Raw genomic sequence first — 26,483 nt, 5'->3', positions numbered from 1 at the left:
GGCCTTAACCTCAGAAAGTTTATAAAACTGAACTGACAACGGTCCTACCTGACAATTAAAACAAACCACGATCTCAGGAATCACATAAACGAATGAGACAAAGGTAACGTCAACACCTTTTATTAGCACAGAGCAATCGCACAAATCTTCTTTGAATGCACAACACTGTTAATTCAGTGACAAGAACAAGACAGACACCTTGGAACATTTTTGAACTTATGAGATGACAGAATAGGAAAACTGTGCATTTTACTGTTACGATTATAGCATTTAAACTGTCCTTACCATCCAATTAATTTAATATACAATTTGAAGATATCCATGGCGGGACGAAGCACGTTAGCAAAACAGCGGCAACACGACTCAAGATTGGCCGCTTGTTTAGTGAGACACGAGTTCATGTTTCCACGCTAGTACGCAAGAGCACAACATTTGTCCAATCATAAATAAAAATGGCCAATATGAAGTAAAAAATAAAATAAAAAAAATAAATGGAAAAACAAACAAATAAACAAACAAAGACAAAGCAGAGTATAAAATCAAGACTGTTTAGAAATACTTACCTGGGCCTTCACCTGGTGAAAATGACAGCGACTCACTGTGAGAAGGAGTAGTAGGCTACAGTGAACGCTCACGCTCGCTTTCTCAAATGTGGCTTTTCACTGCAAACTCCTCTCAGGGATTCCAGCCCACTTAGCGCCCTCTGGCGGTGGGACTGAGGAGCACAATGGGGCCTTTCGTATTTCACATTGATATACGAATCCATAGTGACAAAATATTCTGCTGAAGTTGGCATTTGGTAATTGTAATTTTCCATATTTGTCTTAAGTACATATGTCCCATGCTAACCACCCTAGACTGCAAGAACAAACTAATCCTTCCACTTCATCTTGAAAAGGGTACGATTGCAGAAAAAAATGCTGCAAACTATAGTTAAAGCTGATTTTCTTGTAATGATTATAAGCTGTTTTAGGCGCACAATTGTCCCTTTTGCTCTGAAGACCCTTCTTTCCAAAAAAAAATTTAAAAAGGGAGAAAGGAAACAAAAAAAGAACACAATTGTCCAGCAGAATTTGCCTTCGGTGGTCCTGCAGGTACTGTCATTATTCAGGTCCCACACACACCCCTGTCTCAATCACTCACACACACACACACACACACATACACATGACAGAACGCATTACCAGACTGATTGTGTCATTAGCTTGGGTAGGGGTGTAGACTAATTCTGTCTCATGGTGGCTATAGGGTTGGTGATGAGTGGGATGGGGTTGAAGGACCTGATTTCATTCAGGGATGGTGGTGTGTGTGTGTGTGTGTGTGTGTGTGTGTGTGTGTGTGTGTGTGTGTGTGTGTGTGTATATATGTCTCAGTTCCACCTGTAGGCTCCAAAGAGTTCCTAGGGAGATGGAGGGGTGGGGAGTGGTGGCGCGGGGGGGTATGAGGCCATGGTTTTGAATGGGGTGTGTCAGCGATGTGGGAGTGGGTCTCCTCAGGCGGTCTCGGAGGCCTCGATGGGCTGCGACGAGTATAGGACTTCAGGTTTGTTCCCGGCGGCTTGGTGATCCCACATCTGCAGGTAGAGCTTCTCCAGGTCCATGGTGTACAGCTTGGTGTTGAACAGCGGGCTGCAGATGCGCTGCCTCCACACGCGAGAACGCACTTTCTTCAGGCTGCAGGGGGGGGAGAGAGGGCGGGGTGTATAACAGCATGAGAACCCAACTGGGCAAGAAGGCAGTTTAAGACCATAAATAATAATTTGAACTTGGACTTTGGTTTTTAGTCAGCAACTACCCCCCCATACAAATCACACAGTCTTACCAGTCTTTAACCATAGGGATACGAAAAATCAACCATCCACACACACACGACAGGTACTCACAATTCCATGTCTGTTCCCAGCTTGACTGCCACGTCCTCGTAGTCCTGTCGACTCGGAGCGATGAGCTCTAGGCAGCCCAGACAGGTGAGCTGGGAAGCGGCCACACGTGACGCTAGGGTCTCACCTGAAACACCAAGAGGGTTTAACTCAGGAGAGTACACACTTATTCTACTCCGCTCACGCATCTTCACCACACACACACACACACACACACACCTTTAACCCTTACCAACACACATACACACCTCTCACCCTTACCCTAACCAACACACATATACACACACACACACACACCTCTAACCCTTACCAACACACACACACACACACACACACACACACACACACCTCTTCAACCACACACACACGGGTAAATACACAATACATCCTAATTCTTTGCCATTGCTCTGATTAAGCTGATCGTGATGACGTCACTGACCAGGCATGGTGACCATGGGTGTGCCGGCCCACAGCACGTCCATGCCAGTGGTGTGTCCATTACAGAGGGGCGTGTCCAGGCAGACGTCGGCCAGCTGGCCCCGCCTGACGTGCTCCTCCTTGGGCGCCACGGGGGAGAAGATGATGCGCGCCGCTGGCAGGCCCATGTTCTGGGCGTACTGCTGAATGTTGGGCTCGCCCACCGCAGGGAAGCGCAGCAGCCACAGGACGCTGTTGGGCACGCGCTTCAGGATCTGCAGGACGACAGGGAGGGACCAGGCATGAGGAGGACCAGAGAACAACAAGAGTTGGGGAGCAAAAGCAGGGAGGGGGACATCATGGATGTGGATATAAAGCATGAGTGTGGTGCTCAGAAGAGTGGGAAACCACAGTCAATTAGCGCAAATCTTGTCATTAACTCGTACAAGCCTCAGTCTTGCATTATCCGAAGGATAAGATGTCTAGACCGCTTAAGGTCCAAAGCAACTTGCATAAACATCCTGCAGGGGAATCAACCCGGGATGACTGATAGGAGTCGATCGCTGGTTGTACCACCATCGCTCCGGATTAGTCTAGTCTAGTCTAACACCTGGTCTAGTCTAACACCTGGTCTAGTCTAACACCTGGTCTAGCCACGTGAGACTTACGTTGGCCCACATTTGCAGGGTGGGTGGGTCAATCTTGTACAGCTGGTTGAAGTTGCAGTAGACGATGGCGTCTTCCGGAAGGCCGTACTGCGAGCGGGTCGTCACGCAGATGGTGCGCGGCACCTCCTCCCCAGTGGCTGCCTTGTTGTTAATCTGAACAGAAGAAAAACCCAAGAGAGAGACAAATTAGCAGAAAGACTTTAGCAGGAGAGAGAGAGGAACTTGAACTTGAACTTGCTTTACAGGGAAACAAAAACAATTTTTTTAAAAAGGAAGCGAAACTAGAGGAATCCTACAATGAGAGCACAATCATGCGCTTCTTGCCACCAGCCATGTCTGTTTAAATAGTGCCACCCCTCTGTAGCCTTCTGTGTCCTGGTGAGCCTGCTGTGCCAGTCTTTCACCAAACACAACTTCATGGCACCAGTAGTGAGATTGTGAGGTTATTTGCCTAGGCTGCTTTTATCCACATCCAGCCATCCTCTCCGCAAGCCAGAGCAACAGGGCTGAGTGAAGGGGGAGAGGTGTCCTTCACACCCAGTAGAGGCGGAGGCCCAATCATTACGGGGAGGGTGGGTAGGGCCAATGATTTTCCGTTTAAAAAAAAAATGCATTTTCCGTTTCACATTTGGTGAATTCCGTTTTTTTTCCCTTTTCAGCTCATTTTGTTCACCCTGAGGTAGATTGATGGCTTAAAATGAGTGAATAATATGTGCCCTTCTTAGATTGTTGTTTGCCAGCCATCAACAGAACAGAAGACTAAACAGTTTTTGTTTTAAATGCGATTGGGAAGACGAGCGCGTGAATGTGACCGAATGTGGCTTTAGCGGAGATCTGTGGGTCAACCGTTGAAAAGGGGGGCGTGGCCGGAGCAGAGTTCAGCGCAGACGTGACATTTTCTCAGTGGTTTTGTTCTTAAATGAATGTTTGTTCATCGTTGCAATCGTTGTTGTGTTTATTTGAAAGAAATATAGCCTTGCAGCCCAAAATACAGGGGAATTTAGGCGATTTGTATGAACAAAATGATGTTTCCGTTTCAAAGGTGCAATTCGGTTTCAAAGTGTTCATTCCGCGAATTCCGTCCGTTTTCCGTTATCGCGGAAAATCATTGGCCCTAGGTGGGGGTGTCCAGGGGGAACCAGGTCATGACCAACATTCAAACAGTGGAAAATGTTGGGCATTGGCATTGTTTGAAGTACAGTTTGATTGAGCTTTTTTCCCTCCCTAGTGGAAACTGAACATTTGTTGTGTTATAAGTAGGGTTGGGTACCGAGAACCGGTACCAATATGGAACCGGTTCCAATACAACCGGTACCTACCCGGACCGAAATGCAACGCAGATTTCGGTGCCTGAGCCAATTGAACACGGTCGCTAGGCAGATTCTGTGGGGCACATGTACAACTGCCCCAGCTCCCAATGTAAACTTTGTCCTGTGTCGCTCACGCTCATTGGTGTTTTCATAGCAACAGTCTTATGACAGTGAAGAGCAGGCAGCATTTCACAGAGCAAGCACAAACCAAACTAGCCATCAACTTTTTAACAGAGAAAATACCGTAAGGTAAACGGTCAAAAGTGTGGCTGTATTTCGCACAAAAAGATTCAAACATCGCGACGTGCAGCAAATGCAACAAAATAATTGCGTGAAAAGAGGGGAGAGAAGGCAAGAGTCAACGGCAGATCAGCAACCGAAGACTGAAAAATATACGGAGATGACAGCTAAACTACCAACGGTAGTCTCTTAAAGGGGCAGTACACATTTTCTCGTACTCAGTGTGTTCAAGTAACAAGATTAACTATAAACAAGATAGAAAAGATAGGTATAAACTAGTGCTGTCAGTTTAACGCGTTATTAACGGCGTTAACGCAAACCCATTTTAACGCCGTTAATTGTTTTATCGCGAGATTAACGCGAATTCTTTTTAATTTTTTTTTTTTTTTTTTTAGATTAACGTTCTTTTTGGCCTTGCAAACTGTGTAGTATGCTAACGTTACGGTTTGAGTGAATGGTGAGCGCGATACGGCGAAATGGATGATAAAAAGCTTCTGAATGGAAAGTTTACTTTTAAAAGTTGTGTTGTGCAAAAGAAGCAAGCTTCACTGTTGTCCGAAAATGTCAACAGGCAGCTGGCTGAAGTAGTAGGCTTACCTTTTATTGGTAACCTAACTGTTACGGTTCATTGTTTCTGAAATAAGAGGCCTGACTGCTATGTTCCCAGCAAACTTGAAAAAAAGAAAATATTAAGCATCATTTAACTGCACTTTAGGATAAGTCCTTGTTTACCTGAAATGTGCACTTTATAATTTTATTTTGTACCGCCCTGTTTGGCAATGTTGGTTTTCAATAAAATAAAACATTTGCATAAAGCAAGCCAATCCACTTTTCCATGTTGATAAGGGCATTAAAATAAAAATAAAATGATGGAAAAAATAAATAAACGAAGGGACATTTAGAATAGATAAAAAATTGCGATTAATCGCGATTCATTTTGAGTTAACTATGACATACCGGTAAATGCGATTAATCGCGATTAAATATTTTAATCGTTTGACAGCACTAGTATAAACACATCATAAAATGGTGAAATTTCATGGAATAAATGCAAACAAAATAATACATTTTTGACTCCAAAGGCAAATATGCTCCTATTTTTGAAGCTGTTTCTTGTATTTATTTATATTTATTTAAGTATACTATAAACTGTTGTTTACAGTTAATATATTTGTTCATAGTTTGAAGTTAAAAAGTTTGAAGCTGTAGTTGGAAGCCAAGTGTTTTGTATGTATTTATAATATACTTTAAACAATGAATATATTGTTCAATATGAAGAAGAAGAAAAGCCTTTCTTTAATGTCGTCAATCGTCGCTTTGTGCTTAAAAAAAAAAAAAGTATCGGTTCAGGCACCGTTTAGGCACCGGTATCGTTTTAAAAGTATCGGTTTAGCACCAGTATCGGAAAAAACCCAAACGATACCCATCCCTAATTGTCTGTACTTTCAGATACATATCTGTGTGTACAGGCCTCATCGACACCATCGGAGAGGGTTTCTCCTGTGCAGGTCATGCGATCATTAGATTAGGTCATGCAGGTCATTAAATTAGGTGTCGCATTTTGCCGGAGAAGGCAAATATGCTGATATTTCTACAAAAGAATTGTTGAAGTATTGAAGCTGTAGTGTGTGTACAGAGTGTGTGTGTGTTTTGTATTTATTTAAGTATAGTCTAAACTTTTGTTAACAGTTCATATATTATTTAAGTTTTAAGTTAAAAAGTGTTTTGTATTTATTTATATATATAATCTACTTTAAACAGTTCATATATTTGGCAATAAAAAAAGCCTTTCTTAAATGTCGTCAATCGTAATTTTTTTTAATTTTTTTTTAAATTTTTTATAAAAGTATTGGTTCCGGCACCGTTTAGGCACCGGTATCGTTTTAAAAGTATCGGTTATGTACCGGTATCAGATAAAAACCAAACGATACCCATCCCTAGTTATAAGACACTGAGGACAGAGAGGTAGATGGGTGGGTGGGTGTGTGTGTGTGTGTGTGTGTGTGTGTGTGTGTGTGTGTGTGTGTGTGTGTGTGTGTGTGTGTGTGTGTGTGTGTGTGTGTGTGTGGTGGATGGGGTTACCTGTGTGGTGGCCAGGCCGTTGCTGACGGTGAAGCCGTTGATGGTGACCTGAATCTGGCCCTGGTTGATCATGTTGATGATGGCCTCGGCTGCTGTGTTCATGGGGATGACTGGCATGGAGAGGGCGATGTTACTCTCAACCACCTCCTGTCCATCACACTCCATCTGCAGGTCAAAGGGCAATTATTAGGACACGTATGGAAATTGCATAGGAGGAAAAATATATGGCTAGCAGTCTAGGTTTCTTTTTTTCTATGCGATTCTGAAACAAAAAGCTACCACTGGTCAAAATGTGAAAAGCTTGTTAGTAGTTTGAACTATAAACCACCTTGTCTACACTTTTCAGTTTGGTTTTGGTTTTAAACATTAAATATTTGGCATTTTCCAGTAATGTATACAATGATGTATTGATTATTTGTAATGTATAGCTTCGTTTGCATATTAATACTGGAGGAGGATGAGATGTGAACTATGATACAAGAGAGCTGAATTGTGGATTATAAGGGGGCTCGTCACAAACCTTGACGACTTTGACATCGGGCAGGCTGTCCAAGAAGGCCTTCAGGTCGATGCCGTTCAGTACAATGCGGTTGTCAAAGATGTGGCCGTTGGACTTGAAGTCAATGACAGCCTTTTTCTGATGGAGCAAAATAAAAGCAATGTTTAAATCCGTTTTGAATCAAACCCATAGCAAACACCATGACTGCTCCAGCTTTAACGTTTTTGTACTTAGAAACAGAATCATGGCAGAGTGTGCGTGCATGCATAGTGTTGTATATATGCATCCATGTAGAAATGCCTTGAGGCAAAAGAACATGTGCATTAGTTAGGGATGTGATTATATACGTTTTCCTGCTTTTTTAGTCCTTTGCCAAAGCTCAATGTTGGGAATTAATTTATGTATACCCAAGCCAGGCAACAACATTGACCCACATCCCCCACATACACCCCCACCCCCACCCCCACCCCCACCCCCACCTTCCATGTTATGTAAGGATCTGCATGATTCGCGTGGGTCAAATTGTAAGGTTGGGCAATGCAGGATTCCGGATTAATCCGGAAAAATCCCATCTCTAATTAGTGTAAGCGTCGTGCCTGTGCATTAGTGCAGTGCCTTTGTGTGTGCACAAGAGTACCGACCTTGAGGTGTGGGAACATGTTGGCGTGGTCTCCGATGAAGAAGGTGTTGGGCATGTAGGCCAGCTTCTCCGAGTACTGCTCATCTACCTCCAGTGGAGACGTAAACTTGTCTGAGACGATGTAGTCCATGAAGGGGGCCCCGCTGGTGCCTGGGTAGCCCAACCACATGGTCTACAGGAGGGAGGGGAGAGGGGAGAGGTTAAAGCCATGGAGGTCGTACAAACAGAGGGTCTGAGGGTCCGTCACTGCTAAATCCCTTCACTAGGAGTTGAGTGGCAAGATGGTGATTGTGTGATCCAACAAGAGCTCTCTTAATATGGACACTGAAAGTGGGACTCATTTATGAACCACAGACACACAGACACACACCTGGATGGGAGCTGGTCGCATGGCAAAGAGTTCGTTCCGGGCTCCTTTGGTGTAGCCATTCATGTTGACCAGGATGTGGATTCCATCCTGATGGATGCGATCAGCTGCTTTACCATTGCATGGGATCTTAAGGAAGAGACGAGAGAGAGAGATAAATGACATGGACTTTCACCCCAAGACAAAGAGTAAAGCCCTATTTGCCAGGGATTTGTTTTCCATGGGGATGTCTCAGTGATTTGAGTCCCTTCTGAATGCAGCAAAGTTTCCAGCACCTTTTCCCTTCTGTAAAATGAACCATAGAAATAACCTGAAGTTACATTAATCCCGTGAGAATAGACGTGTGTAAATATTCCGTCATATCCTGTGGAAAATATCCAGTTTTTAAAAAAAAAATTCTCAAGTATGGAGGCACTCAAGAAGGCATTTCGTTTAGTCGTGAAGGGTACAGATACCTCGGTTCGGTCAAATCTGTGGCAAACCTCAGGTGTACGACACACAACAGTTAAATTGAGACGACCACCCAAAAGGACTCCTCAGAGGCTCAATGCTTCTTGCAGCTTTAGGTCATTTATTGTATAGCGTAGCCTACAGCCTACATGCTAGTAATGAACCTGCTCATTTTTAAACAAAATGTAATTATTACTAGAAGTGGGTTATAAAAACGTTTGTTTGTTGGCTGTGATGGCAGTGCGCAAATCGAGCAGCCTCATACCATGGCTGTCATTTATACTGAGATTTCTTGTCCCATGCCAATCGGCCAGAAATATATTACAGACGTCCTGTGGTATAATCACATAATCACCCTAATTCCCCATGTAAAACTAATCCCGTCAGAACAGGGCAGGACAGCCTGTGAGCGTAACAAATGAGAATGTGGGTGTGGATCACTCCACATGTACATGACAATGTTCAGGCTATGTCTCACATGTGCACTGCATGTCAACAACAAGGCATCAATGTGTGTGTGTGTGTGTGTGTGTGTGTGTGTGTGTGTGTGTGTGTGTGTGTGTGTGTGTGTGTGTGAGAGTGAGTGAGTGAGTGAGTGAGTGAGTGAGTGAGTGAGTGAGAGTTTGTTTACCTGGGACAGGTCTGTGAAGTGATGAGACTCAGCCATCACTTTGACTCTAAAGTTGGTGCTGTCATCAGGGCTCAGGGCATAGCAGAAGACCTGCAAAGGCAACGACACCATGTAACTTCACCATGTAACTTCCCACTATTAACCGCGGTTAGTAGGCATTGATTTTTGCTTTTTTTGTCTCCTTCAACATCTACATTATGTATTAGATGGTTTTCATTAAAATCCCATTTCAGTCATGGAGAAAGTGAGTAAGAAGTGGAGTCCAGAATTTGGTCATCTGTGCACTACCAAAAACACCCGTTTCACAGACCAATACAGCTAACGGAACAGTTTCTCACCTCAAACTTCTCAGAGTTGTGCATGCCAGGGATGGACTGCATGAGGTGGGAGGTGGGGTGGTTGCCGAAGTCTGAGCTGACGTAGCCGATCCTCAGGCGGCCGCCGCTGGCCTTCAGGTCCTTGGGGTGCTCATAGCACGGCTTGTGCAGAGCGTTAATCTACAAAGACACAGCCAGGCAGAGAAGGAGCAGGTGAAGAGGTGAATCTCTTGAGTGAAGCCTCATGCTCTACATTGATCCAGCATTGCATAAAATAAAAGCCTGTTTCCTGATTGAGCATTCTCCGACTGAGTCTCTACCAGGCTTTTGGTACTAAACGGGAGACGATTTAACATTTTTATTTTTTTTTACGAATCCCCAAGTCACACTTCTAAACAGGGCTATGCAGTAGAGAAGGTATCCACACTATTTGTATGTTCTCAGTGGACACAGTTCAACCGTGACTCTTCTCAGCAGGTGCCAGGAGAGCTCCAGTAACAAGCGCGTCTCCAACAACAGAACCGGAGCTGCTGGTCCGGACATAATTAGCACGAGGAGCCACACCTGACTCACAGCATGCCACCTGCCACATGGAAAGACGAGCCCTGATCTCTAAAGATCGCCAATACACTGGAGTGTCCCGTTTCATCTTCCCAATATAGGACGCATCTTCCCTCCCCCTCCCCCCTAGCGACTTGCTCCTAACCCACTAAAGAGGGCTGAATGTTCTTCATAGCTCAATGGATGATTAGTGAGGCTGTGCGTGTGTGTGTGTGTGTGTGTGTGTGTGTGTGTGTGTGAGAGAGAGAGAGAGAGAGCATACCTTGTCGAGGCAGAGGTTGCCGTGGCGTTCGGCGATGGCCTTGCGGAAGCCGTGGGAGAGGGGGTATAGCATGCTGTGGTGGGGATGCACAGAGGGCAGGCGGTTCTTGTCCAGCTGATCCGCCACGATGCTCACCAGCTTCTTCATGCGCTCGTCGTAATCGGTCCAGTCGCACACAATCTGCAGACAGACACACACACAGGTGACGTTCACAAGTAGCAGGGCTACAGCCAAGTGATATGGGTACAGATATTATAGCATTAATGGTCAAGGTCAAATTCTGATCTTTTCAGGGAGAAATTGCCCAATGCTCTCCCAATTTCTTTAAGTAAAGTGGAGACAACAAAAAGCACAGGAATAAGACAGAAATAAGAATGTAAGTGCTGTATGATGATCTGAATTTTCAAACTGCAGAACACCCGTCTTTCATTTAGGGAAATATCTCTTGGTTTTCAGCTGGCATGTAATACCACACGCTCAGAGCCAATGAGCAGCAAGCAGGGCTCACCTGTAGGCAGTGCGCGAGGTTGCAGTAGGCGTCAGGGAAATCAGGCTTCAGCTTCAGCGCCGTGCGGTACGACGCAATGGCTTCTGGGATGTTACCAGAGTCCTGCACACACACGAGAGGAGAAATAAAAATGAATAAACAAATAAGAACCTCCAACCTGACAAAAACTCAATATAAAGCAGCTACATTTAGAGAACATCTCCGTTGAGCCCTGAATGTAAAGCAGCACATTATTATGCAGTGGGGGTGTGGTGGAGATGAAGGCAGCTGAGCCTGACGGTGCACCTTGTGGATGGAGGCCAGGTTGCTGTGTGCGTCAGCGAAGGCGGGGTTGATCTGAATGGCGCGCGTGTAGCACTGCAGCGCTCCCTGCACATCCTGCATCTCCTTCAGAGTGTTGCCCATGTTGGAGTAGGCGTCCGCAAACGTAGGGCTGATCCTGGAGCAGGACAAACCATGAAATGATATTGAACACCAGAACCTCAAAACTGATTCAAAAGGGGCTCTGTAGCCTGAAGTTGAGGGTCATCAGAAATGATCAGGCTATATTAACAGGATTCAAAAGAGGCGGTGACTGTCCACCACAAATGAATAGAAGAGTGGTGGTCTCCTATGGTGACTGAATACAGACATTTTCTCCCCAGGAAAAGGTAGAGTATTCCAAAAACCCAAGGGTCTACTTCTTACAGTATCTGTAACACAGACATGGACTTATGCTGATGTGAAATGTGCAGGCAGCTGTGAAGACGTTACCTGATGGCCTCTTTGTAGTGCATCAGAGCCTCCTGCAGCTTACCCTGCTGCTGGAGGACACTGGCCAGGTTGGAGTGGGCCGCAGCAAACTCAGGGAACACCTGAAGGCACACACACACACACACACGGTACAGCTTGTTGTCACCATCACCATGATTCCACCTATTTATACCTCTTTTTTTATTACCAACCTTGAACCTGAACCCATTACATGCAAGTCCTGAACCTACCTCGTCACACCGGCCACAAAGCTTCCCCTATGATAATCAGAACGCCTTCCCTTGTGTTAACCCTACAGCTGAATCAGAGAGCACTTCTACAATGAACTTTATGCCAGAATAACTCAAACCCATAATCTTATTCCAACACCAATCATTTCTAAACCCACAGCTTTTCCTCAAGGGACTTTATGAAGAACTAGGCCATCTCCTAAACATAACAAAACCTCAAAGTAGCACTGCTTAGGATGCCTTATGATAAACACACCTAACAGACCAGCCTGCAAAGTGAGGACCCATCTTACAGGTAAGTGACCCGTTTCCCCTCAAGCCTCAACCCTTCTCCTCACCTCCAGGGCCTTCCTGTAGAGCTGCACCGCCTCCTCGATGTTGCCCTGCTCACGCTTGATGTTGGCCAGATTATTGAGGGAGTCGGCATGGGTGGGGCACAACCGGAGGGCTGTGTTGTAGCACTCCTCTGCTTCAGACACCTATAGCACACACACACACACACAGTTTATTAGGACCAACATGAAGCATGCAAGTTTCACTTTTTATTGTTAAGACCTCTGCTGTTCTAGTGTCCTGAAAACAGTTAAGGTGGTTGATTTAGGGATTTAAAAGGTAGACGTATGTATCTGGAGTGAACGTGTGCGTGGGTGATGCAATTCAGCGCGTATTTGTACTACACCCATTGACGGGACAAACACAATGCAGCTGCTTACATTGCCCTTCTCCTTCAGAGCGTTGGCCAGGTTACAGTAGGCATCTGGGAAGTGTGGCTGCAGCTCAATGGCCCGGCGGTATGTGTCAATGGCCAGGTCGATCAGACCCTGCTCGTAGTACACACAAGCCAGGTTGCCATGGACGACCGCGTGGTTGGGGCTCAGGCTCAGGGCGCGCAGGTAGCCCGCCACGGCTCTGGAGAGAGTGGGGGGGGGAGGAGGAGGAGGAGGAGGAGGAGTGGGTTGAGGAGGGTTCAATTTGTTCAGTCATGCACATTAAATAATTGGAAATAGAAGGATGCTGTTCAGTCAATGCCAAATAGTTAGCTTGTATATTTTGAACAGGACTTGTTCCAAGACGCAAAATCTTACCGGTCAAAGATGCGAGCCTCTTTCAGGACATTTCCCAAATTAATATAGGCATCCAAGAAGTTTGGATCAAGAGTTACAGCCTGGGACAAAGGAAACAAAATTCCACTTAGTCAATAAATGACCATATCCATTTCAACAGTAAACAAAGGTGAAGAATTACAAAAAAATAAACTCCGGTTATTCCAGATGCTTAATGACACCCCAAAGCAGAGGTGCTCATGAGATCTGTGAGCCAGCCTGCACACCAGCCTGCCTAAGGTCATCAGAATAAAAAAAAAAAAAATCCATTTTAAGAACCCATCTAGATTCCCCATATGTTGACATCTCATCCGGGTTCTGGAGGATGTGGCTGCAGGTATGAAGATTACTCTGGCACTCAGCGTCACGTGAGAGCTCACCTTCTCAAAGTGATGTATAGCCAGCCAGATCTCTCCCTGGGCGTTGAACACACAGCCCAGGTTACTCCAGGCCACGGCAAAGTTGGGCTGCGTCTCGATAGCCTTCAGATAGCAAGCCTTTAGTAGGAGAACAACCAGAGGGAGAGCAGGAGGAGGAGAGGAGAAAAAACGGACAGAAAAGGCAGAAAGGAAGAGGACAAAGCCAAGAAGAGCAAGGCAAGAGGAAGATGGGGGGAGGAGGGGGGTAGTTGTAAAAATAAAATGAAAAAAAAAAAGATAAGAGTGAATAAAATAAAAAGAGACAAAGAAAAAGAAAAAGGGGAGGGAAGCAGAGAAAAAGAGCATTAGTGTTCGTCCTGGCTGAAGGCAAAAAGTGAGCCTGCAGTGTGGGCCCGCTTGCGCGAGTGTCTGCTGCGCCAAAGCTGCACGCTTTTGTCCCTACGCTGCGCGGTTCCGACCAACACACACGCCCCACCCCCACATTCTGAAGTTCGGGCCCCCTTGCTCACTGCAAAAAAATAAAACACACACACACACACACGCGTGTGTGTGTGAGTGAGACACAGGGGGCAGCCCACCGGTTTAAAAACTCCAAAAAAACAGCCAAGGTTATTTTTTAAACTAAATACTATTTGTACACATTTCAGTATGCGTAGCAGAGCCAAAACAGGCACAACGTTAGTTCATCTACGAATCTGGCTGCTCATGAGCGCCCTCTGGGCTCGACTACACAACCTTGAATGCGGGGGTTGAGTGTGGGCGGAGGTCCCTGTAAAGCGTGCGCTGTGAGCCCACCCCCTCCCGCATATGGGAGGGGTGAAAGGGCGTTTCTATGACGCTGGCGCGGCCGCAGGCGCTGACCTACTGCGTTGGTCACATGGCGGTGTCCTACTCGCGGGCGCCCACTCCGGCTCGCTAGGCCCACTGCACACCCCCACGGGGGGTCAGCCAGATGTCCCCTCGACCCCGAAACCAGACTGGCACCCTCGACGACACCCCCACTCGCCTCAGGCGCACAAACACACCGTGAGGAGCTAAACACAATGAGTGTGTGTGTGTGTGTGGCTATGTGCATTTGAAGCTTCATTAAATACTTCATACTGAATCACTATGGTACGAGTGGATGCCAATCGGAGCTAGAGGGAGATGGGCCTTTCTGGATGCCAGGCTAGGAGGAGGAGGTTTCATCTGGCCAGGGGGGCATGCTGCGGGCAGGCCGGGTGTGGTGGAGGGGGGTTGGGAGGGGTGGGGTGGGGGGGGGGTTGGGGAGTTGGGGTCTTCGCTGGGACTTGACGGGGCGAGTTCAGCGAGCGCGCGCCTCTGTTTGGCTCCAGAGGGTCGCCAGCGCGGCCCATGCGCACTGCAGACCCACGGCGCGTGCTGCTGCGCCTCTGCTTCAGCACTCAACGCGGCGGCGGCGGCAGCAGCAGCTCCGACCAGCCCAGAAGAAAAAATACAAATCATAATCATACAGGAAATCAAACAAACAACCAAAGCAGATCAACAGGAGGAAATCACCATCAAGTAAGAGTTAGAGGGTTTCTTACTTTTCCTTTTTTTTTGTGCTTAGCTTGCTTGGATTCTTAACTGCATCCAATCCATTTTTTTCCTTTTGTTGGGGGGTTTATTGTTTTTTTTTGCTCTTCTAACAGATTCAGCAAGAGGGTCGATATGACTATCTGCAAAGTTACGTATTCGTCCATTTACATGTTTCTCTTCGTTATTAGTAAATGCTTTCTTCCAAAGGAAGCCATTAGACAGCAGAACTCAGGCATTTTAGCGTGAAGGAAGAGTTTTAATATTTTCTCGTTTCTCGTTTTTTTTTGTCTTTAGTGCTGTTTTCTGTTTTTATTTTTTTTTGCTGGCAGTTACAAACCCGTTACCATATTTCGGGACTGTGTCATGGGCAGCCGCTGCAGAGGGGAGAGGTGAGGCCTGTTGGTGGCCTACTGACGCTCCGGACCACACCTGAGCTGGAGGAAGGCCACCCACCTGAAACCTTCTAAATAACAATATCAGTCGTGGAAGAAAAAAACCAAAAGAGACAAAATAAGAAGAAAAGACCGTTAGTAAAAGTTGGCAATTCATTAACAGTTTTCTGTTTTTCAAATGGATGTACAAAAAAAAAAGAAATCCACACACCAAACGAAAAAAAAAAAATGCAACTTGAAATGAAAATAAGCTATCTTAAGCTTTGTCCACATCTTACACTCATGCAAATACATTTAAATGTCTGCGATAAGGGGGAGAAAAAGTTTGCAAAGGAAGGACAAGAGCAGGAGAGAAGAAAGGCTTTGGACTATGATCACTTCGGATCCAATTTGCTAAGATATTTTTATTCCAATTGAAAGAAAAGGAGGGAGGCCATCTGGCTTGATCTTCCCCCCCACGAAACTGATGACATTGCTTTGGGTGGATCACCAAATCATTGCATACTTAAGAGACAAAAGGGGGGGGGGGATATTAAATCCATTCATTCTTTACTTTCTTATCTGCCGATTAATTTTAACTCATTGTTCTTTCTTTGTTTTTCTTACAAAGGCAATACCAAAAAAAAACTAATTGTACATACATTGTGATTCTTTATCCTTTCCTGCATTTCCTGAATCCTGGCCAATGGGAGAGGAGAGAAGCCTTGAGGGGGTGTGGAAGGGGTTTATGTTCTTTGTTTTCTAGAAGCCTCCACAGCTCTGAAATAAAGAGGTCAATGCTCGTGGCGCGCAGGTGGGTTCTCTCTCTCTAGCCCAGCGACTTTCGCTTGCAGTGGAGTGCAGATTGGGAGCTGCCTGCCTGGCGCAGCCCTGGGGGAGGAACCAACTTGTTTTAGGTGTTTGGGGGGGCAGGTGAAGATGGGGAGGCTGGAATCAAACCCACTCAAATGCCAGTTACTTGACCAGCCATTGTCTGTAGGCAGACAGACAAGGCAACCGACTATGGCACATGCAATGGGGAATTAAATACAGGCTGGTATTTCAGCCGGCTATGCAGTGCTAAACGAGTTGGTTGGAGGACTAAATTGACTGAGTGGGTAGGTTGCTGTTCTGTGGTTCTCCCCTTGTGAGTGTGCGTGTGTGTGCACGGCTGAGGGGTCAGGCAGGCAGCTCGTTTGCGCGCGCACTCCACTAGACCTGAGCGGGCGCGCGAGGGAGGGGCAACACAACCAGTGGGTAGGGCCGGAGGGCGGACGCTGGCCGCTCCCTTTCTGCCTTGCCCCACGCCCCCCTCCCCCTCTGGAACCAATAAGGTGGCTTCTAACCAAGAGAGGGGGCACGCCCCTCGCAGGAACCCCGTCCTCCACGTCACTGCAGGTGGACCCCAACACAGGAGGTGGCTAATGGTGGTTACATCAAGTGAAGAGAAAAACAATTCCTCCTGTCAAAGCTATAAGAACTGCAAATGTGTTGTTGGTCATCAGAGTGTGACCTTTACATAAATTTTGGTGTAAGGTGTGTAACTTCCTGATTGGAGTTGATTGCGCAGGTGAGAGGCAGACGGGTGGGCAGGTTAGAAGCCATCTTATTTACGGTGCATAGCAAATATCACTATCTCCGCCAGTCCATTGGTTCTGTAAAGACCGAGCCAGCTTTATCCCTCCACAGGATACTGCATCACTGGCAGCCAGTTGAATTTGGTCAGAGGAGAGGTCTGCATAGAAGCCTAATTGGCAGGAGTACAGCCTTTCTTCCTGTGAGGACAGGACCTGATTGAGGCCAGGCTGGGGTAAAGCACAAGGCTTTGAGGGTGGGGATGGAGGGTACTGGGATGAAGGTGAAAGCATGAAGATGGCACTAGTCTTATATCTACAAAAACGTTAGAAGACTATTATAAAAAAAATATATAAAAAATGAGCATAAACTGCTCTCTGTCCAAGGATGGGTGTTTAACTGAACTGTATATTACATAATATAAAAAAATCTTGACTTGAAGGGAAAAAATACCTAATATGCAAGTCTCCAAGCTCTTGTGAGACTGACAGGAGAGCCTGGCTCTGAACGCTGCTGCTGCTGCAGACTACAGGGGCTTCATCTGGGCCAGCAGTGGACCAGGGGGAGGAGGAGGAGGGGTAAAGGGGGTTACTACCACAGCCTCAGCTCCATAGAGGAGGGGTGAGGGGGACGCCCCGTCTATATACTGTATATATTTATAAAAAATAAAAAAATTCCCAATGGGGTCCACAGGAGTCAAAAAGGGAGGGGGATGGATGGGGACAGTTGGCAGAAAAAGACATTAAAAAAGGGAGGGAAAAATCCTGTCTACAAAAAATGAACTAAATGAAATAATAGAAAACAAAAATAAAAAGGAACTAAAATGAGAAAGCTTGATGCGACCAAGCAGGATGGACCCGATGAAACATACCTTAGCCTCCTCCAAACGACCAAGAGCCTTCAACAGGTTACCAAGGTCACTGCGCACACAATACAGATCCTACAGACACACAGAAAAACAAAAGGGCCGTTCATCATTACATTTGCAGTTAGTAAAAGTGACAACCATGTGACTGGTTTTAACATCTGTACAGGCAGACATATTGTGGTGACCACTCTCTATTCCAGGTCGATGTGTGTGAATGCACACCTACTCACTTGCATTATGGATATATGCGCAGAACCATCATTTCATGGTTGGGCCAAGATGTGTGTGTATGTGTGTGTGTGTGTGTGTGTGTGTGTGTGTGTGAGTGATTGTGAGCATAAGAACAACTTCACTCATGCTATACCGCTATGTTGATACATTGGCATGTGAGAACAGTGGTGTGTGTGTGTGTGTGTGTGTGTGTGTGTGTGTGTGTGTGCGGGGATGGGAAAGATTGCACTCACTCCAGCACTCACAGGGTTATACTGCAGAGCCGAGACGTAGGCCTGCACAGCACCCTCCATGTCTCCGGCGGCGACCAGCGCGGCGGCCAGGTTGATGTAGCCATCGATGAAGTCGGGCTTGAGTCGCAGCGCGTGGCGGTAGTGCTCGATGGCCTCCTGGAGCTGCCCGCGCTCCTTGTACACGTTCCCCAGGTTGGAGTAGGCCTCCGCCAGCATCGGATTCTGCTTTATGGCCAGGGTGCTGAAGTGGGCCGACCTGGAAAGGAGAGGTGAGGTGGAGAGATAGGCAGAGAGAGGTAGGAGGAAGGGAGAGATATAAGCAACACATAATCCATAAACAAAGGCCAAAAGGCACGACTAAAAGAAAAAGGTATGGACAGAAAAATGTTGGGACTTGTATGTGGTATGGATCACTCAACCATGGCCTAAATTGTCCCCTTATCACTACTAAAACATTTCACAAATTCTAATCAACATGACGATTTCACCTGACATGACTCCCACAGCTTGTCTGTGAGTGCCCTTTGGGCAGATGGGGCAGTGAGGGCAGTGTAATGGGCAGATGGGGCACTGAGGGCAGTGTAATGGGCAGATGGGGCAGTGAGGGCAGTGTAATGGGCAGATGGGGCAGTGTAATGGGCAGAGCCAGTCTATGCAGAGTTGTGATAACGCCCAACCAAGCAGAAGGCAGAAGTATCTCACCACACAGTGGACTCACAGGCATGTGACACTAAATAAATAAACACCACTGATACGTACTGAGCACATGTAACCAATGCTACATGCTACAGGCTTAGCAGTGTGTGTCACTCAGTCTTAAAGCCTGCGTGCTTCATCAGTTATAAGGATTAAACAACCAAGGGTTAAATTAAAATTCCTCCTTGGTTCTTTCAATCAACCTTCTGAATGTTGTGATAAGGAGAACCGACACCCAGAGGTAGCAGTACTGGATGAAAGCAGCAGGTTCAGTCTATAGGGCAGGGCAAACACAGGGCAACGTTCAGATTCTCCACCTCTACAAACTCAACTCAAAGAGATATGGACAATACACACACACACACACACACACACACACACACACACACACACACACACAGTGCCAATATTGAAGACAGCTCATTAAGTTGAACTGCTGTAGGACAGCCTCAAATGCAACTTACTCTATGATTATTGTGCACGACAGTATAGAACCGGTGTATCAGAAAACACCTTAGTTCTTTGTTCAGTCACACGCTTTGCCTACGCCTCAACGGTTATTTTGTGAGACCAGGAAATGATTTCCATTTCATTGCATCAAGATCTGAATTTGAATTTAGAATTTGATCCTGCCAAACCGGACACACCACCTCACCATCCAAGAATAGAACCGATGACCGTCACCACCCTGTGCACAACCATGCCAACCCAGAGGGAAAGGAAGAGATCACAAGTAAAGCCTGGCAGAACCCCGGCTCACACGAGTGACTCAGGCTTAGAACAAACACACGCAGTCAGAAGTCACAGTCAGATCAGATTAAGCAGCTGACAAGTGTGTATGTATGCAAACACACACCAGTGTAAAAGGAATCACACAAAGGGATGGAAAAGCATGAGTAAGGGACAGCATGTAGGTGCCTGAAACAGAGATCTACACAACCAATAATATCCCACAAAACTGAGACAGAACAACCTGCCCTAGGGCACCCCCTGCTTTCCTGAGTCGATCCCTTAAGGCCGAAATATACTTCTACGACTCTGTTACTCCGTGGTCACGCAGTTGCCTCGACGGACTCGTTTACATTTATGGTTCTCCGACGGTTGTAGGTGCTGTAAAGCATTGATACTGATGTATTGACGGAGTCGGATAGTTACAAAATTTGGGAGGTGCACGTCAGGCCATGGAGAGGTGCTCGAAAAGAGTTTGCAACGTCGGAGAGGGCTCTCCATGTCTCCGTGTGTCCGTAAACGGACGACCATACAGCGCTTCAGACTCACCTGTCCAGCCGTCGGCACTGGAAGTGGATGGACGAGAGCAGCAGCAGCACGCCAGTGTTGTCAGGCTCCTGCCGCCACAGCTGCATGCAGTGGCGCTCGGCGGCCTCGAAGTCGCCCGACTGGTACTCGCGATGGGCCAGCTCCGCCAACCCTTGGAAGGAAAGCATACGTTTGTCGGGTTCTGGAGCACCAACACAACCCGAGGAGGGGGAGCCCAGCAGGGGGGGTGGGGGTGGGGTGGGGGGGGGGGGGGGAGAACAATACCGTTAGAAGAAATGGAAATAAAAGTTGAGAAAATAAAACAAAAACATGATATGTAAATAAATCAAATCAATAAATCACAACAGAAACACAGAAACACACATGTGCTAAAGAAAATGGAGGATGGTGTTGGGGGTGTGTTGATGAATTGGATGGTGTAGGCCTATGTGTGAATGGCGCGAAGCAGGCAAATGTGGTGTGTGCGTCTCCGCCAACAGGCGTTTAAACGGGAGATCATTTTCAAAAGCAGTCGAATACTGCACGGGTCTATGGAGGTCACCATTCGAGAGTGGAAAATCAGACTGTTCTCACATTTTGTTGCTACTTCAGTGTGGTTAAAAAAAAATGAAATACGGAAACGTGCATAAACGATCAATGCTTGCTTGCACGCGCACACACACTCAAATAGCAACGTTATGCCTGCATGACGTTACGTAAACTTACACACAACGATCACTATCCTTTTCAATGGGCAGAAATGACCCGTGACATTGCAAAGGGGGATCAAGTGAAGCAGCATTAATAGCATGCAGGCATATATTAAGGCAGCGGCAAAATTAGAATGAACTTTCAGTGGGTAATGGTGGGAAGTGAATACGAGAGAAAGGTCTGGAAGGGAACGGGAAGGCTGTCAGCGTTTTCAAGAACATATTTCACTGCACACGCCAGAAAACAAGGCGAGACGACACTGGGGAATAATTGGACAGACACAATCATTCGTTAATACATGACAGAAGGGCGTATATAGGGATCAGCATACACATCAAAAATCTTGGCTACAACAGTCGATTTAGCAAATTAGCTAGCGGATAGATTCAACATGATAGCTAACTGATGTCAGTTAGCAAACGTAGCTGCCAACTGTCTGATACAATTAGTAAGGCTAACGTTAGAAAGACATCAGGGCTAGCGAGTTGAAAGCAAGTCAATAGCTAGTTATAAATCTATCTCGTGTCGCTGACACAAGTATGAGAACGTACTGCCAATGAAGTAACACTATGGTCACGCGCCATCAAGCCTAGAAGAGACTAAAACACATAAACCATCAGCACATCAACCACACCGTGTGTTAACAAGCTAGCTAGCGAGGTAGCTCAGCTAACGTTAACGCTAACAATACAGCTACCGAAATGTTTACCTGTGCTGTCGGCCACGTTTCCCACGGAGCTAGCCATCTCCCCTTCGGTCTTGGACTCTCGAACGGTGGTCGTCAGCGTTGCTTGTGTAGTTTACTTAATATAAACTAATGGAAATGTGATAAAAGGTCAGAGACCGCGGTTGAGCCCAAAATAAATTTGGAGCTAAACAAAACGCGCTAGCTACCACTGGATCTGGCTACGAGCAACAACACTGTACGACTAGCTCAGGCAGCAACTCTGATTAGATAATCCCGTATTGAAAACGGCTAGTTTAAACATTAAATTCTGGCAAATTGCTTAAAATAGTTTCAACACCTAAATCTATCCCCCCAAGATCTGGAAGTCTGTCATTTAAAGTCAGTACTTGATGCACCGATACTTGCAGTTATCGCTCTTTCGTAATTCTAGAGCTAACAAAGCGCCTGCCCTCGCCTGAAATGGCGGATCTGTACGACCCTACTCTTGAAAGAAAAGTAGTGCCCACGATCATATTCAAATACAGAACATGTTATACCGTGTTGAATTATTTCTGCTATGTCTTTACAATTTTACAATAGTGATTTTTTATAAAGACGAGTGACCCATTCAACAAATTGGCATCTTCCAGTACAGAACACAGCATTTAATAGCGGACCTGAAAAAACGAGGTCGTTCCACGGTCTCTTTTGATACACGGCCTTGGCATATTACTGCGCGAAGCATTGCGGCATTCTCTGAAAACCTGAGATAAAGGCAGTCTTGACCTCTTGGGTCAAACCGTATAAACGGTTAACGCTAACTTTTAGCACAGCATTAGCAGTATATGTTAGTAAAAATAAAAGGCAATACCAATTAAACACCCATCATCTTCCCAGAAGATAGTCTGGATGATTAAAAATGCTGCTGCATTTTAATAGTTTTACTTTGCATTTTTATTTGATATCAATGAAAGAGAAATTTCAGCACAGGTCATTATCAAAGAAAACAAGAAATCCATAGGCTGCACTAAATCGTATGCATAGTGAATCCCTTGCACATTTTCCGCATTTTAGAATTTTCACCAGCAGAGAGCAGTCTTGTATTGCATGAGAGATAAACGAAGCTGGAAATAAAATTCAGTTGTTACACAGAATTTTTTGAAAAAAATTGACCTTATATCGATGGTATACATCTGAAGGTAACCTTACGTAAGCCCTAGTTTAATCTTACATGTTGGTATACACAGCAAAATGTCCAATTCGGTTGGCTAGTATTGTCTGTTGTCCTTTAGAATTGGCTTTAATCACTTGTGTTTGGTCTAGTGAAACTTCAAAGTCATTACACATCATTTTGTAAAATACTGGCTGACCTAAATAGGATTTTACAAATAAATAGGTCTAATCTCTCTGTCTGTCTGTTTCTTTCCCTCTCTTTATCTTGGAAGAGTTCAGTTCATTTCAACTGAAAGGCAAGGAGAGCAATCAATTCACCCTTCGCCTCCCCTCCCAGCCTCTCGGGCAGATTGACATGTCAAAGGAGCCCTTGAAGGCCTGGATGTGATGGGAGTCTCACTAACTCTTCATTTCTCCCTTTTGCCGGTGAGAAAAGGAGGCCAGAGTGCAACTGTTTGTTTCTCCGGGCTGCTCCGCTCTACGGGTAAAAGGGTTGACATCATTGGCAGTGATGGTCGCTGTGTTTTGTGTGCACAGAGCATGTTGGTTCAGTGTGTTTGAGTGGACTGACATGTTTGTGTATGTGTGTTTGTGTGTGTGTGTGTGTGTGTGTTTGTGTGTGTGTGTGTGTGTGTGTGTGTGTGTGTGTGTGTGTGTGCAGTGTGTGTTGGCTCAGTGTGTGTGCCTGCCCCACTTCCCTCATTGCATGGCTTTGGCTGTCGTCTTGGGAAAAGCTAGCAGGGGGAGTGATGTCATGGGGGTGTCTGTGTCGATCGCATCTGACATCCTTTATCTTTGTGCAAGCTCCTGTTTTGGAAGGCCAGGAGGGACACCTCTCCACAGGGACCCCGGTGGCATATTTCCACTTGTAGCTCGCCGTTCTCACAGACACTGGCTATTTTGGGCAACACGTGCGTGCAAAAGGGTCAGCCCAATAAATCCCACTTGCTTCTGAACAGGGATCGCCTGGGTTGCGGCAATTACAAGGAGCTCCATTCAGGTTTTTTTTTTGCTGCTGGTGGTTTGTCAACATGACCAGCTTGTTGTTATCCAGCCAGTCATTGTACTAACGGGGGACGACCTGTCTCGAGAGGTAGTCTCTCGTCCAATAAATATGTTTGTGAGTTCAATAATGTGTCTGGGATACTTGTCTGAATTTCCCTCAAACTCTATCCAACCCCTTCCTATTCACTTAGTCCAATTAACCATATCCCTACTCTTCTATCTTTCTAGGGTTAGCTGTCTCTGTCTCTCTATTCAGGCTATATATGCACATTCTGAAAGAGTCCAACAGGTGATGTCATGTATTGAAACACACTGACATTTGCACGGCTACTGGACCGTAAACAATGTCGACCTTCTATACATTGTAGCACAGCACAATCATTTACACCATTCACAAGCTCAATGAGGTTCCTTGAGTGGTCTTGTACCACTGTCTGCTTTAATCATGGACCTTCTTTGTTCTGTTCACGTAAGATCATCCTTTGTTCTATTTACATACGAAGGTCCATTTTGTTTGTTCACAGGCTTGTTAACCAATTATTGTAATCTTACAGTATCATATCTATCACATGAGTTCATAAAAAATATAAAGAAGTCTTAGCTTCCCAAACTCTCTGTGTGGTAAAATTGCACTAATCAAGTGATCTGTGATCCACAAGCAGTTAAAACCCTCAGTTTCCAAGGTCTGTTTACAATCCGAATGCGGGGGGCTGAAACTGTAGTCAGTGAGTGTCAGTGCGTGGGCGGTGTTCTAGACTTTCCTCCACACTACTTTTTGTAAAGGATGACTCTCATTTTTCCAGTTCTTATTCCCAGCCAAAATCTTAACAACTTCCTGAGGAAAATAATTATACGTATGAACGTCAACATGCAGACAGCAAGACTATCTCAATGATGGTTTAAGTCTGTATAAGCGTTTATTTCATCCAAAGACATCTTGCAGTTTCAGTCATCGTCGTCTTGCAATTGTCATTAATATGTATACTGGCATGTATAGTTATTCTCAGTTATACGTCTACTATACCTTTTATACTTCATTGACTCTGAACAATAACGTGGACAATAATTTTACAGTGTTGAGTGTTCCCAAGTCAGACCATGACACACTGTGTGTGTAACCTGTGAGACAGAATGATCACAGAATGTCAAATTAAGATTGTCATCAGTGTCATGTCAGAATTGTGATCTGCCCCAGTTATCCTCACGTTATCCTTCCTTTATGTGAACTTGCAGTACATAGTATAACCTCTAGGGGCATCGTGTAATAGCGTCCCAGTTTTATCTCTTCTCTTTTCTGGGTCTTTCTGATGTTATCATGGAATGCTGCAGGGCCTCCCTCAGACAGGGCACTGTGGTCACACAGAGAGATCCAGCTGCAAGCTCTTAAATATCAGGTGCCGGCTCTTTGATTCCTGGCTGCCGTCCCCCCTCTGTGTTTTCCGTCAGGTGTGGGAGGGAGTAATACACACACATTTTATAGCCGCACATTTTGTGGTCTGATTTGTTTTGCCCGGGCAACACAAGTATGTTTTTTTCTTTTTTTTTAAATGCCCCTCTGTAAATCTTTAGAGGCATTCGTTTTGATGTGCTCAGACGTTTAAAAACATCTGTCCCTGCAGGAATGTCACTCATGCTGAGAGGGTTGTAATATCTCCCCCATAATCATGATAACTTGGGGATTTACTCAGCTTTATAACAATCTGGGCCGGGAGCAGAGTGTGCTGCAGCCTTACTAGGCAACATACCACAGCCATGTGGCCTACTGCCCTTCAAACAGCACAACACATCCTTATTGAAGTAATTATGTAACCTCAAGGGATACATAATAAGCAATACATTTTCTTAATAATGTAAACACATACTGTTTTATCATATGTATTTGTATGGTCTGGATACTGACAAAATGCATGTGTGAGCAGACTGATGGCAGAGATTCAAAGCCTACTATGTAGCGTGCGAACATTTGGACACAAGGGGAGAGCTGGCCAAAATAACCCACATTGATGAAAACCACTGTGTGTGAGTCATGCTTGATCAGCAACATATCCCTCAGAGAGAGACTGTTCGGAGTAGGAGGAAGTGCAGGATATTTTCCCCCAAATCAATTGCTCACCAGACTTCTGGTAAGACGAGGCAATTCTGACCAGTGCCTTCATATGAGTAAGCCTTTTAAAAAGAAATGAAGCCATCGTTTAATAAACAATAAACCATTTGACCAGTTGGACGGGTGAGGGGGTCATGTTATTGTTTTAGGATGTGCTAAAAGGCTCCATACATCAGTGACCTCAACACTGCCCCCCACCCCCACCCTTGAATCCAATATCTTTGAGAGTATCCTTTTTGTCTGATATGGGCCGGCAGCCCACTCTGTTCAGACTTGCAGGGAAAGCTCCAGTTAGTGACGAGGTGTCAAGACCTGTCCACAGCCCTCCCGTAAATCTCCTCATTCAAGTCCTGCCAGAGCCCTGGTTCCCAGTGCTGACCCTACCCTCCGGCTCTTTCTCTCCGAGGGGTGTAGCACTGTTTGGGTAGGTGATTCAGACAACCCCTCCTAACACTGGCTGTCACTCTTTCCCCCTCTGTGGTCTGCCCCGGGTGATGGACACACTCTCAGCCACCCATCAACTGCACTCATCACCCTCTCCCCCCAACACTTCTTTTGCTTTTATTTCCAAGAGGAACCTCTGTCACCTCCAAACCCTCCCCCACTCCACTCCACTCACCAGGGAATCTGACCTTAGGGGATCAGTCATCTCCTTATATCATGTCGTTGCAGTTGAGGAAAAAAATGGCTGTCATGCAGTAGTTTTCCTCTACCGTGGCGGTTGTGCCTTTTGTCTGACTCTGTCGTAACTCTTGG

General features: G+C 45.8%; 1 protein-coding gene across 5 annotated transcripts; it reads right to left on the bottom strand.

Annotated features, from left to right (window-relative positions):
* Positions 1-104: 104 nt before the first annotated feature.
* ogt.1 (O-linked N-acetylglucosamine (GlcNAc) transferase, tandem duplicate 1) lies at positions 105-21,825 on the bottom strand. 5 transcript variants are annotated; one of them, XM_031558111.1, is made up of 22 exons: positions 21,488-21,825; positions 20,089-20,269; positions 18,115-18,370; positions 17,654-17,722; positions 13,298-13,414; positions 12,900-12,979; positions 12,528-12,723; positions 12,153-12,293; positions 11,585-11,685; positions 11,117-11,270; positions 10,832-10,933; positions 10,324-10,503; positions 9,522-9,680; positions 9,184-9,273; positions 8,106-8,231; positions 7,737-7,907; positions 7,117-7,233; positions 6,597-6,761; positions 2,965-3,117; positions 2,319-2,571; positions 1,883-2,006; positions 105-1,673 (listed from the first exon to the last, which is right to left on the bottom strand). In XM_031558111.1, exons 1-22 carry the CDS (start codon positions 21,522-21,524, stop codon positions 1,493-1,495), a joined length of 3,153 nt encoding a protein of 1,050 aa, XP_031413971.1. In that variant the 5' UTR covers positions 21,525-21,825; the 3' UTR covers positions 105-1,492. The 5 variants fall into 5 exon arrangements, with proteins under 5 accessions (XP_031413971.1, XP_031413972.1, XP_031413973.1 ...); XM_031558112.1 differs by having other exon boundaries at positions 18,127-18,370; XM_031558113.1 differs by having other exon boundaries at positions 20,089-20,239.
* Between the last annotated feature and the right edge of the window lie 4,658 nt (positions 21,826-26,483).

Source organism: Clupea harengus, chromosome 20 (genome assembly GCF_900700415.2).
Source record: "Clupea harengus chromosome 20, Ch_v2.0.2, whole genome shotgun sequence".
Taxonomy (NCBI): domain Eukaryota; kingdom Metazoa; phylum Chordata; class Actinopteri; order Clupeiformes; family Clupeidae; genus Clupea; species Clupea harengus.
This window is presented reverse-complemented; position numbering and strand designations above follow the sequence as displayed.